Genomic DNA, 13551 nt, shown 5'->3' on the forward strand with positions numbered 1-13551 from the left:
GGCAGAGAAGCTGCTGTGAAACAGCAAACTGAGGAGGTTTTCCACTGTGTCTTCCAGGAGACTAAAAAGAAATAAGGCTGGGAAAAGATAGAAGGGGCTGGATTTTGAAGGGCTTTGACAGGCAGACATACAAGTTTGAATTTAATCCTGTAAATATGGCCTTAAAATGACCAGTCAGTTCAGGGGAATGACCCAGAGGTCCATTCTGGGAAAAGTTAGAACAGAAGTTTCCAACCTGTCGATCTGAATCTACTGTGGGTCGTAAAGTCTTCATAATAGATCCTACCATTTAGCAAGCCTGAAATATGTGTCCATACCAAACTGAATGTTTTGCATTTGTAAGTTCTGTTTAATCCTTAACAGCACCCTACTTTCAAATGAGGACTCTGAGGCTTTAATCTGTGGCCAAAAGTAACTTAACCTCTCTATGCCTCAGTTCCTAACAGTACATGTAAGCTAACTCTTACCCCATGCTAGGCACTGTTCTAAACATTGTTTGGTGCATGAATTCTCACAGCTCTACAAGATAGACACCCATATGTACACATTTTATGGATGAGGAAAAGGAAGCACAGAGAGTATAAGTAACTTACCTGAGGCCACACAGTTCCCAGGTAGCAGACCTAGGATTTGAACCCTGGCCGTTCAGCTCTGGAGTCTGTGCAGCTCACCGTGGTGCTCTCCTGCCTTGCCAGATAGTTCTCTAAGCAGATTTCCACCATTCTGTCACCAATTCTGGGACCACCCCTTTGGTTCCAGTAGGATGGAAAGATGCCCTCCCTTCAGCATCACCTCCACCCCCTCCAAACTTTCAAGAAAGGGAAAAGTTGTTACTCGTCAGGGAACGTTCTGGAATATTCTGCTAGGGATGCCTTCAGCAGCATCCAACATGGGTCCATCTCTTGCTTTGTCTCCAGGAGAAGAGGTCGGTGCTGGTCATCTTGTGGATCTTAGCCTTTCTGGCGGGTAATACCCTGTATGTGCTCTACACATTCAGTTCCCAGCAGCTGTACAACAGGTGAGCAGGGGGTGTCTGGCTCGCGCATGGGGTGGGGGTGGGGACTTTGTTGGGTTTCGGATACCCAACCCCTTCACCTGACAACAATGCACCACTTCTGTTCCATGTTGTAACTTTCAAATTCCACCCTGTTGTTATCTACACACCTATGCCTAGAGCAGTACTCTCCAGTAGAAATATAATGCAAGCCACATATGTAATTTTACATTTTCTCGTAGCCACATTTTAAAAAGTAAAAAAGTCAGGTGGAATTAATTTTATTTATAGATTTTATTTAATCCAATATCTCCAAAATATTACCATTTCAACATACAATCAATATAAACATCATTAGATAGTATACATTCTTTGTTCCATAGTAAGTGGTTTTATAGGGCATTTTACACCTACAGTATGCCAATTCCAACTAACCACATTTCAAGTGCTGGGTGTGGCTAGTGGCCACTGTCCTGGGCATCACAGACCTAGAATATTTCTGGACACACAAGAAACTGGAAACAGTAGTTGCCTCTGAGGTAGGAATTAGAGATCAGACTTACTTTGCACTATTTAGCCTTCATACTGTTTAAACTCTTTTTCTACCTTATGAATATACTCACTTTTAAAAATTATTTTAATGTATATATATGTTTACATTTTTAAAAATCTATAAAGATACATACTGAAACAGGGATTGACAAACTATGGCTGGTCACAGGCCAAATACAGCCATCCATCTTGTTTTGTAAATAAAGTTTTATAGGCATACAGTTATGCCTATTCATTTATTTATTGTCTCTGGCTGCCTTTGAGCTACAAGGGCAGAGTTGAGTAGTTGGATCCTAGACTGTAGGGCTGTCAGCAAAGCCAAAAATATTTACTTCCTTGTCCTCTATAGAAGAAGTTTGCTAACTTTTAACATAAAATATTAACAGTGGTCCTTTAGGTATTAGACATGTGTGTAATTTTATTATTTTCTTTGTAATTGTCTACATTTTATATATTTTTTGCAATGAGCCTGTATTTCTTTTTTCATAATAGTAGTAATGCTTTTTTTTTTTTAATGTTAAGAGATAAAGATGTCTACTATCTCTGGTTTAACATGGGCAGAAACAAGGGTGGAGGGCTCCTTGCCCCCATCACATGACCTGTGAACCCTCTTCTCACATGACTTATTAACTCAGAGCTCTGCAACATGGTGGCAGTGGGGTGGTAGAGCCAGAGAAATTGAATGAACTACTTAGCCCTGATTTATCACAAGCTTCCTCAAAATATCTCTGTCACTCTGGCAGCCAATCACCTGGAAATTCTTTTGAAGCAAGGAAGCTTTCTTCACAGACCTGTCTGCCAAAACTGAGCAGGCAAAACCTCCCTCACACACATAAGCAGGTTGAGTAGTCAAAAATTGTCCTTTCTGATGTCTCCCAGAGCTGCTTACTGGCCTCCCACTTTTTCGTTGGTAAGTTAATGAGTGAATTAGTGAGAGAGCAAGTAAGTAGTGAGTGAGTTAGTAAATTAATGAATGAGTGAGTGAGTGAATGAGTGAGTTTCCCCTGTGCCCAGGACAGTGCCTCGCTCATAGCAGTTGCCCCATCAATATCTGTCCAATAAATAAATAACTTAGGATTTTTGAAATAATTTATTCAAATTTCAAAAGTAATTTTTTTTTAATGGTGGAAACTTGGAAGACACATTAAAAAGGACAGAAATCACCGCCAATTCTATCATCCACAGTAACAGTTAACATTTTTTCTCTGCAGGTGTGTACCTATTTGTTTTGGAAGTTGTATTGTGAAGAACATGACATTTTGTAACCTTTTCTTTTTCATTTAGCCAAATTGTGCTTCACGTCAGCATGTAGCATTTATTGAAGCTTCCTGTGTGTGTGCCCAGGATTATATTAAGAAAACATGTCAGTTGGGGTTCTTAGGGTTATTAGTTTAAGCACAAAGGGCATTTTTACTTGAGGCATTGCTTGATCCAGGTGCTCAAACAATTCAAGGAGAAGCTGAACAACCAGTCCTTCAAGAGAACCTTCTTTGGGAAGCATGGCTTATTGATAGCCTCTACCTAATGCAACTTTGGACTGACCGCTGTGTTATATTCACATCAAGCCAATGCTTCTCTTGAGAAGCTCCCAATCAGTAACTGAGCATGAGCAAAACAAGAGATTACTACCCATTCCTGCTCCAAAAGGAATTCCTCTCACTGGAAACTGTGCTAGACTCTCCATCTACCTGGCCAAAACTTTCTAATAAATGGGCTGTGACCTAAGACTTTTCCTACCCAATCCTTTCTAGCCTTTTCTCCTTTCACAGGTGACATGTCATTGTCTGAAAGCTCTCCCTACCGAATACTGCTCTTTCTAGGTGGGTTCCACCAATAAACCTCTTGCACATTTAAAAAACAAAACAAAACAAAAAAAACAGAGCTGAACAAAAAGGCCTAAGGAAGGGCAGGAACCAGGGAAGTTTCCAGAATTTGACAGCCAGAATTCACAGACTGATGTTAAGCTGTTGGCATAATTGAGCTTTTCACTGGCAGTCTCAGTTTCTTCTCTAAAATTCAAAAGCGAGTGCCCTGATTGGCTTTTCATGGGTAGAAGTCCACCCCTGGCCCAGCAGGGTCCCAGAGTCCAAAGGGGATACTTCAGTGCTGAGCACCTCTCAGAGTAGCTCACAGGCTCAGCAGATATCCTAAATGCAACCAGTGCACGGAATTTGAGGACTATTTGAAGAGGGGGTCAAGGGTCAGGGGAAGTCACAGATGTACATCAAATGCAAAAATGGTTCCCAGTCTTGGGATTCCACAGACCAGTAAAGCATTCCCAAAACGAAGTTGGGACATCACCATGTAGACAACAACTTGCTTTTTTTAATATATTTTTTTATTAGAGAAGTTGTAGGTTTACAGAAAAATCATGCATAAAATATAGATTTCCCACATAGCAACCTTATTATCACCTTGCATTAACATGGTACATTTGTTGCAATTCATGAAAGAACATTTTTATAATTGTACTATTAACTATAGTCCATCATTTACAACAGGGTTCATTGTCTATATTGTACAGTCCCATGTTTTCTTTTTGTTATTTTATTCTAGTAGCATATGTAAAACTCCAAATTTCCCCCTTTAACCACATCTACACACAGTGTTGCACTACCATCACCACCATTCATTACTAACAGTTTTACAATCAACCCAAATAGAAACTCTGTACAATTTAAGTATTAACTCCTCATTCCCCACCCCTACCCCATCCCCTGGTAACCTATATTATAGATTCTGACTCTATGAGTTTGCTTATTCTAATTATTTCATAAAGTCATACAATATTTGCCCTTTTGTGTCTGGCTTATTTCTCTTAACATGATGTCTTTAAGTTTCATCCATGTTGTTACATGTATCAGAATTTCATCCCTTTTACACGGCTTAATAATCCATGGTGTATATATGCCACATTTTATTTATCTATTTATTGGTTGATAGACAGTTGGGTTTTTCCATCTGTTGGCAATTGTGAATAATGCCACTATGAACATAGGTCTGCAAATATCTGTTTGAGTCCCTGCTTTCAAATCTTTTGGATATATACCTAGAAATAGCATTGCCAGGTCATATAGCAATACTATACTTGTGCAATAAAATAACAGCTAAAAAAAGTGATTATCTATCACCAACATCGTTTCATAAAATAAAGACAATTTTAACACCAAAGGATTATAAAAAATAATACCTTAAGTAGAATAAAGTTAGCATCATTTTAAAAAATGTTTTGGAAATCATTGAACGAGAGACTGTTACCAGGCCAAAGGTGATCCATTGGAGCTGTTGGAATTGAGAGGAGTTGTTTGTGGGTGGTGGGGAAAGATAGAACGAGGGGGAGAGTCGTTAGTTAGGGCCTCTAAGATGGAGTGAAACTCAAGTCAGACTTTGAAATTATGTTCATCAACTTTGAAAACGGGCTTTGAGGAATGAGCAGTTTCCCCACCTTCTGAGGCCACTCCAGAAAAGCAATTTGGTAAGTTAGTTACAAGGCATCAATACTCATCTCACACCCTGCATTAGTTGTGTGGTCCAGAATGTCAAGGTCCTGGTGGGGGTATAGAGGGTGGAGTTTCCCAGAACCTTGAATGGATTTCCAGCTAAAGCCATTTGCTGGGCATGATCACATTCACAGGCTCAGACCTCTGTGCCCCCATCAAACCAGGGCTGAGTCAAACTGGCAGGGCAGAGGGAGAGAGAGGCTTGGGAGGAAAGGAACTGAACTGAGTCCTCTTCCTTACTGATGTCACAGGTCTGGAGTGTGGGTGCAAGTGATACGAACAGCCACATTATCTTATTTTGCCCTCCCAGTGACCAGCAAAGTACCACCAGCCCCATTTCACAGGTGAGGAAGTTGAGACTTAAAGAAGCCAAGTAAATTTCTCAGAATCACACAGCTAGTGAACACAGAGCCAGAATCCAACAGCCCAGTCTTCCAAAGCTCATGCTCTTAATCACTGTATCTCAGAATAACCTGGGGAGTGTGGTATAAAAATGCATATTCCCAGGCCCTACCCCAGAACTGGTGAATCAGAATCAGCCTTTTTTATGACTCTCCACCAGATGGTTCTGATGCACATGGAAGTTTGAGGATCTCTTGAGTAGTTCTTAACCCTCCCTTGTGTGTCAGAAATTCTGATTTAATTGGGCTGAAGTTGGGTATTAGCAATTTTTCAGAGCTCCCCAGCTGATTCTCTGCACAGCCTGGGTTGAGATCCACTCTTGTTTGCTCTAGGAACCAAAGATTTAACATCACCCTCACCAATTATACCTTCAAAGAGGAGGATCTCAAATTCCAATGGTATTATCAGAGACCTCGGTGTGGCTGGCTGCCGGTCTCCACCAGAAGTGAAGACAGATACCATTGACTCACTCTTCTACTCAGATGGTGCCAACCCTTATGAATTTACTGAGATAGCATCAATCCCAGTCCAACTCTCTTAGCACACAGAGGCTTGAGACGACACCTTTTCCAATCTGCAGTTCCCTCCATGCAGCAAGACTGTATCAGTCAGTCAGTAGCCACGCTGCTGTAACAGATAAACCCCTACTTTCTCAGTGGTTTATTTCTCGATCATTCACAACCCAGTGCAGGTTGGACAGCTCTCTTCCATCTTGTAACTATATCATCAGGAATACTCAGCCTCCAAGATGGCAGGGGAAGAGATGAAAGCAGGACTCCCACAGGCACTCACTTCTTGGAGATGGTGAACATCACTTCCACCCACATCCCATTGGCCAGAACTCAGTCACACAGTCCCATCTTAACTACAAAGGGGGCTAGGAAATGTAGCCTGCATCTGTTCCCGGTAAACTACATGAACAATACAGCTATCCCTGCCACAGGGGTCCCCTAGTTAGTAGAAGGTGTATATAACTACCTGACTTATCAACTTCACTGACCAAACCAAGGCTAGCTGGAGAAGCAATAGATTGTAGCATTCCAGAAGTTCTCAGACAGCTTCAGTTATAGATAGATAGATAGATAGATAGATAGATAGATAGACAGACAGACAGACAGACAGACACACACACACACACACACACACGCACACACACACATACACCCCAACCAAAAACCTTTCCCTCCTTTGATCCAACTTTGACTCTACCCCGTACTTCCTGCCAGGACAGACTGTACCACCTTGGGATGGGGGGTGGGGGTGCCCTATAGTGCTGCCTTCTTCCATGCTTAAATTTGGCTTATCCACCCACCTCCTGACATTACCCAGCCATTGTGATACAAGCAGAGATTTTCAACCCTCAACTCCTTTCTTTGGCTGCTCTTGTCCTTCCCTGGTGATAAGCTCAGGCTGGAATCATTGGCTTCCACAGTCTGCCAACTCTGTTATGCCTCTGTGATTGCATTTAGTCAAAGACCTGACTTACATTTTCCATTTTATCTCAAAGACAGCAGTTGGTGTTAAATTTAGCTGTTTTGTTTTTTCATTGTCTGTGCTTTTTCTATTTTTCTTTTTATTTTGTTTGGGGCGGGTGCAATAATCATAGTAGTTAGTCATAAAATAATACCAATTGTAATATAATTATTATATGTCAGATGTTTCATAGTTTACCAAATACTTTCATGTGTATTGTGGCATTTGACCTTCCTAATTAGCTTTTTCATGTGGATAAGGCAAGAATTACCTTGTTCCCAGTCTCACAAATGAGGAAACTAGAGAAGGTTCAAAATGTTACATTATTTGCCAAAAGGTTACAAAGCCAATAAGTGCCAGAATTAACTCTCTGGCATTGGTTATCAGACTCCAAATCCCGGGCAGATTCAAGTTCACTTGTTAGGGGCTGCCTCTCCAGGACTAAGGCTTCTTGGCAAGGGCCCAGAGGTCCCCCAGGTATACTGTGCTCCTTCTTTGGGGGACAGACAGAACCTGCTGGACCCGACCAGCCAAATGTGAATGGTCACAAGGAATCCCATGGAGACAGGGATGGTAGGAGGGAAAGACCCTGAGGGTTTGGTGAGTGATTGTCCAAATAGATTTTTAAAGATTGTCTCCTACAAAATTTAAAAATTTTTTAACTAAATATCGATTTTTTAAATAAAAGTAAAAAAATAGACCACTTCATTCCTAGAATGCTAACAAAGGGGGCCTCAGTTTGCACCATTTTCAGCCAGGCCAGCAGAGTATTTCCATAGCCTTCAGAAAGCAGCTGGTCTTTGCCAGGTGCCTGGTTCCCTGCTTCAAAGGGACAGACAGGACTCAGGCTGGCCTTGGCTCGGAGCCTCCAATCCAGCGGGAAGAAAGGAGAGGGGACCAGCACAGATTGGGTGCTGGTTCCAATCCCAGCTCCACATTCCAGCTGAGACACCACAGGCAAATGATTCCACCTCTTAGCATTACAATCTCCTCTGCTAACAATGGGATACTCATAGTACCCGCTCTGAGTCTGTGGAAAAACGAAATGGGTTAAGACATAAAAAGCGCATGGAGTTGGGCTGGCATGGTGCAAGAAGCCAAGATGTTTTAGCTGCTAATATTATTATGAATAACATCATCATCCTCAGAGACGAAAGAGAAAAGCGCTAATGAAAGTGTGGTCCATGGACTGGTACTAGTCTGAGAACTGCTTGTTGTCCATCTGCAACAAAATAAATACAAAAATTGAGCAGGAAGGTGAACTTACCTGGTTACAGACAATTAAAATGGTTTTACACACTTTGAATCTTTGAATTGCACTCCTGTAGAGTAAGGATTAATAGTGCAGACCATAGCCATGACATCTGGATTCAGATTCGCTCTCCCTTGATATTTGTTTCTCCTTGTGCCCATTACTTTACCTTTCTGTGCCTCAGTTTCCTCATCTGCAAAATGGGGGGATGGGGATATTAGTGCCTGTCTCGCAGTGTTGCTGTTATCATCCCTGCTGTATGTATGATATCTAAACCTACCAACAATACCTTGAGGGACGGAATGATTCCTGTTTCACTGATGAGCACACTGAGGCTTACAGAGGTGATGTGACTTGCCCAGGGTCAGGCAGCTAAAAAAATGGAGATGCCTAAGTTCAAATTCAGATCTGCCTGACACTAAGGCCCTTGTGCTTATCATGCAGTGTGGCCCTGAGCAGCTTAACCCCACTCATTTATAGAGTGGAGATAGGCAGCCCAGGGCTATTGGGAGAGTTTAATGAGATAGCCAGAGTGAAGAGCTTAACACATGCCTGGCACATCAATTTCCTGCCTCCCTTCCTTCCTCCTCCTCTTATGAAACCTGTCATGGACCCTTAAAACTGGAGGGAACCTTAACAACGCCCCAGGCAAGTCTTGTCATTTAATCTTCAGGTGAACTGAGGTTCAAAAAGGTTAAGGCCACCTAAGGTCACATAGCAGGGTAGTTGCAGATGTAGGAACAGGATGCAGGTGTCCAGCCATTCAGTGCTCTTCCTACAGGTAGAATGTACAAGACTCTGAGTGAGGTAGGAGGAGCTGCTCAGGGCCACACCCTAAGTGATCTCCCTGACTATGACTCTTTTCTCCCAGCCTCATATTCCTGAAGCCCAACCTGGAGACACTGGACTTCTTTGACCTGCTGTGGATTGTGGGAATCGCTGACTTCGTGCTGAAGTACATTACCATCGCCCTCAAGTGCCTCGTTGTGGCCCTGCCCAAGATCATCCTGGCTGTGAAGTCCAAGGTAGGAACTGGCTGCGGCCACCAGGTAGCCCCCATCATGCCGATCATGCAGGGGACTCAGGCCACCTACTGGAAGAAGAAAGAGTGGGAGTGGCACAGTTAAGTGTCAGCATATAAAATAAACAGCTCCTGAGCAGGTAGGTCCTGTTACCCTCCTCTTGTAATTGCATCAAGCGGGATATGGCTCATTGGTTGTCACCACCTTCTTCTCACACCTCTGTCCTCCACAAGCAGTTCCTAAGTTTCATTGTTCAAATCTGTCCTTGTTGTGATTTTCACCTTAGAGAGGGAAGAAACATGTTGACATGCCTTGGGTTCTACTTCTCCTAGGGGAGGGAGGGTACCAATAGATTTGACCCTTAGTGGCATCCAAGATCATGTTTTGGAAAGGGTACCAGGGCTCAGAAGGAAAGAGCTCCATGATCAATGAGTGATGTCTGTCCTGGACATAGGAGAGGGAAGAAGTGGCAATGACACTTTGTAGTGTGCTTTTGGGAAAGGCCTGCAGGCAGGTTTGAGATAAAGAGGTCTTGGGAAATAATCATGTATTTCAGAGGACTGAGCAGGCCAGTCCTGTTGCCACTGTCTCTGTAAGATTTGAAGCATGAAATTTGGACAGAAGCAGACAGACTAAAGAATCTCTGAGGATTCCTGCTTTCCATCCTGAGAAGCAGCCATTTCTTTAAGTCCAGAAAACTTAGAATTTGTCCCAGGCATTGGTTGGCAGAAGAGTGGGTTGGAATTGGCCATTGATCTTGAGTGACAGCTGATCAAACCAAACCCATTAGCCAAGTTAATCTTTGAGTCTGTTTTTCTAGATTTGCCCCTCCTACCCCCACCGCACTCCCCTTCTCTACCATGTGATGTATCTGCTTGAGCTAAATCCTAGACCGTTGAGGTTTCCTTAGATGAAGGCACTACTCTGGTGCCCAGAGGCAGTGCCAGGAAGTTTAAAGCCACATAAAAACAGAAAAGACACATGGAAAAGAAGGTCAAGAGGGAGACAAGTAGGCATAAAGAATTCCTCAGAAGCCTTGCTGGGATTTGTGTTCCTTATTTCCTGCTCAGCCTTCTCAAGATCTTTGCTTATTGTGCTTGTGCCATGGACTATATAGGCACCAGGTATGCACTTTGCTAGGAATCAGCACAGACTGATGGTTATGCATGTGGATTTTGGCATCAGACACGTCTACACTCAGGTCCCAGCTGCACTGCTCACTAGTTGTGTGACTATGGGCAGCTGACAAAACCTCTCTGAGCCCTAGTTTCCTCATCTGTAAACTGATGATAATTGCACCTTCCTCCTAAGTACTATCCTAAGAAAACCATTGGTTGTGGGAAACACAAAGTGCTTTGCCCCATGCCCAGCACACAGTAAGTATGAAGTGAATGATTCTCCTTACTTATCAGTATTATTTGATCGCCGTAACTGCTGGCTCTGCCACTCAGTAAGTCATGTGACTTGAACAGGTTACTTAACCTCTCTCAGTTCCCTCATCTGTAAAATGGAGATAATAATTGTGCTGGGTGTCTTCCACTTACCCCTTCAGATAAACTCTCCACTTTTCTCATCCTGCTCTTTGCTCTGGAGGGTTGACCTGTGTGAACTATAGCAATGGGCTTCTGTCCCTCGGGCTTCCAGTTGGAGTCAGTGGAAGGCCCCGGAGAAGATGAGAGGGAAGGAGGAGAGAGGTACAGATTTTTATTCACTTGTGGTAATAGTTTCCTGTTGCTGCTATAACAAAATACCACAGACTTAACAGAAAATTTATTCTCCCATAGTTCCAGAGGCTAGAAGTCCAAAATCAAGGTGTCAGCAGGAACGTGTTCCCTCTGATGGCCCTAGGGTGGGATCTTTTCTTGCCTCGTCCAGTGTCTGGTGGTTGTTGGCAATCTTGGTGGATGCAACACTCCAGTCTCTGCCTGCGTCATCACAAGGCTGTCTCCCCTCTGTGTTCTGTGTCTCCAAAACTTCCTCTTCTTGTAAGGATGACAGTCATTGCATTTAGGGCCTTCGCTAATGCAGTGTGGCCTCATCTTAACTTGACTGCATCTGCAAAGACCCTATTTCCAAATAAGATCACATTCACATAGCTAGAAGTAAATACCTGAAGCTACCAAACTCCAACCCAGCAGTCTGGACTCCTGAAGACAATTATATAATAATGTAGGTTACAAGGGGTGACAGTGTGATTGTGAAGACCTTGTGGATCACACCCCCTTTATCTAGTGTATGGGTGAGTGGAGGAATGGGAATAAAAACTAAAGGACAAATGGGGTGGGATGGAGAGATGATTTGGGTGTTCTTTTTTCACTTGTATTTTTTATTCTTGTTCTGGTTCTTTCTGATGTAAGGAAAATGTTCAGAGATAGATTGTGGTGATGAACGCATAACTATGTTATCATACTGTGGACAGTGGATTGTATATCATGGATGATTGTATGGTGTGTGAATGTATTTCAATAAAACTGAATTTAATTAAAAAAAAAAAAAAAGATCACATTCACAGGTTCTGAGTGGACATGAATTTTGGGAGGACACTATTCAACCCGGTACAATAGCTTAAAACAACATACATTTATTATCTCATGGTTCTGGAGGTCGGAAGTCCAAAATGGACTTCACTGGGCTAAAATGTTGGCAGAGCTGCATTCCTTTCCATCTTCAAAGCCAGCAATGGTGAGTTGAATTTTGCTCACATTGAATTATTCTGACCTCTGCTTCCATCGTCACATCCCCTTCTCTGACCCTGACCTCCTGCCTCCCTCTTGTAAGGATCCTTGTGATGACATTGGGCCTGCCCAGATAATCCAGGATCGTCTCCCCATCTCAAGATTCTTAATCATGGCTGCAAAGTCCCCTTTGCCATGAAAGGTAACAGAGTCACAGCTTCTGGGGATTAGCATGTGGACCTCTTTGGGAGGCTGTTCTTTGGGAGGCTGTTCTCTGCCCACCACACTTGGCTTCCTCCCTCCTGGGCAACCCTGGGTTGGCTGTGTCCTTCTGAACACACAGCTCCCGTCACGGGCAGCCATCTCCAGACAGCTTCCTTTTCCAGGTCTGGTAACTATGCCCTCCCCTCACCCCTTCTGGCCTGGGAGTGGTAAAGGCTCCCCTGCCTGTGGAGGGTTTCACCACCCTTTGATGGTTTCCCCAAACCCTGTCCATACCTTTGACATAGTAGGCTTGTAAAACACTTTCAGTTCCCTGGTTTTAGTGTGCCAGGACCGTTCCTCAAACTGTAACAAAGCCTCTGTCAAGGGGCTGTCATGCAGGTCACGTGAGTTTACCTATGTCCAGGACTGACCCGACCTATAGTAAGTGCTCAGGAAATAGCAGCTACCTTGTTGACCCTCACTGATTGCTATTACCACCCCACCCTTTATTGTAAGCACTATTATCTCAGCTTTACAGACAAAAAATTGGGGGCTGAGAGATCCCCCTGTGTGCAGTTGTCAGGGTCAGGATTTGAACCCAGGTCTCTCTGATACCAGATCCAGGGGGTTTTTTTCCCTGGCCCTGTCTGATCTCTAAGCACCCCGGCCAGGTGATCGTTGTCACAGGTTTTGCATGCCCCTTATGCAGGCTTCATGTTCTAGGGCTGGGAATGCCAGGGAGAAGCTTCCAGTTGGTCTCATTCTCTGAGCATGTGCTCACCCCATTGCAGGATACTGGCAGGTCTGGCCAGTGATAGACCAAGAGCTACACTGTCACAGTAGTGTGGTAAATTGTGTTCCCCAAAAGATATGTTAAAATTCCAACTCCCAGTACCTGTGAATGTGACTGTATTTGGAAATAGGGTCTTTGCAGATGTAATCAGGTTAAGATGAGGTTGTCCTTGAGTAGGGTGCACCGTAATCCAATATGACCCGTGTCCTTACAAGAAGAGAAGAGACATAGGCACAGAGAGGCCATGTGACAACAGAGGCGGAGATTGGAGTGCTGCAGCTACCAGCCAAGGAAAGTCAGGGAAGCCGGAAAACACCAGAAGCAGAAGGGGCAATGACGATTCTCCCCTAGAGCCTTCAGAACTGAGAGAGAATAAAATCCTGTTGTTTTGAGGCACCCAGTTTGTGGTACTTTGTTACAGCAGCCCTAGGGAACTAGGGGGCACTGTTATTCTCATTTATGGGTGAGGCGGTGGAGGATTGGAGAGGCCAGGTAGCGTCCCATAGTCACACAGCTAATACGTGGTAGAGTCGGGCTTCTAGCCTGGGTCTTTACAGCTTCAGAGCCCAGGCTCTACCTAAAAGTGAGTTTGGGAGAAAGAGAAGAAAGGCAGAAAGTTAATAGTCACTCATTACCTACTACTTTCTGGGTTCCTGCCAGATTCTTTCCCATATCCTAACACAT

At 43.6% G+C, this 13551-nt stretch overlaps 1 protein-coding gene across 5 annotated transcripts in view; it reads left to right on the forward strand.

The window, feature by feature from the left end:
* Positions 1-13551, forward strand: part of RNFT2 (ring finger protein, transmembrane 2) — an 85123-nt gene that overhangs the window by 12851 nt on the left and 58721 nt on the right. For 4 of the 5 annotated variants that reach the window (XR_005214040.1, XR_005214042.1, XM_037817226.1 and 1 more), the window contains exons 6-7: positions 918-1018; positions 9045-9198. Coding sequence is in view for 2 of the 5 variants with exons in the window: in XM_037817226.1 (XP_037673154.1) it covers positions 918-1018; positions 9045-9198 (255 nt within the window). In the remaining 3 variants the exon portion in view is untranslated. The remainder of the gene's footprint in view (positions 1-917; positions 1019-9044; positions 9199-13551) is intronic. The other variant, XR_005214041.1, reaches the window with a different exon arrangement.

Source organism: Choloepus didactylus, chromosome 23 (assembly GCF_015220235.1).
Source record: "Choloepus didactylus isolate mChoDid1 chromosome 23, mChoDid1.pri, whole genome shotgun sequence".
Classification (NCBI taxonomy): Eukaryota; Metazoa; Chordata; class Mammalia; order Pilosa; family Megalonychidae; genus Choloepus; species Choloepus didactylus.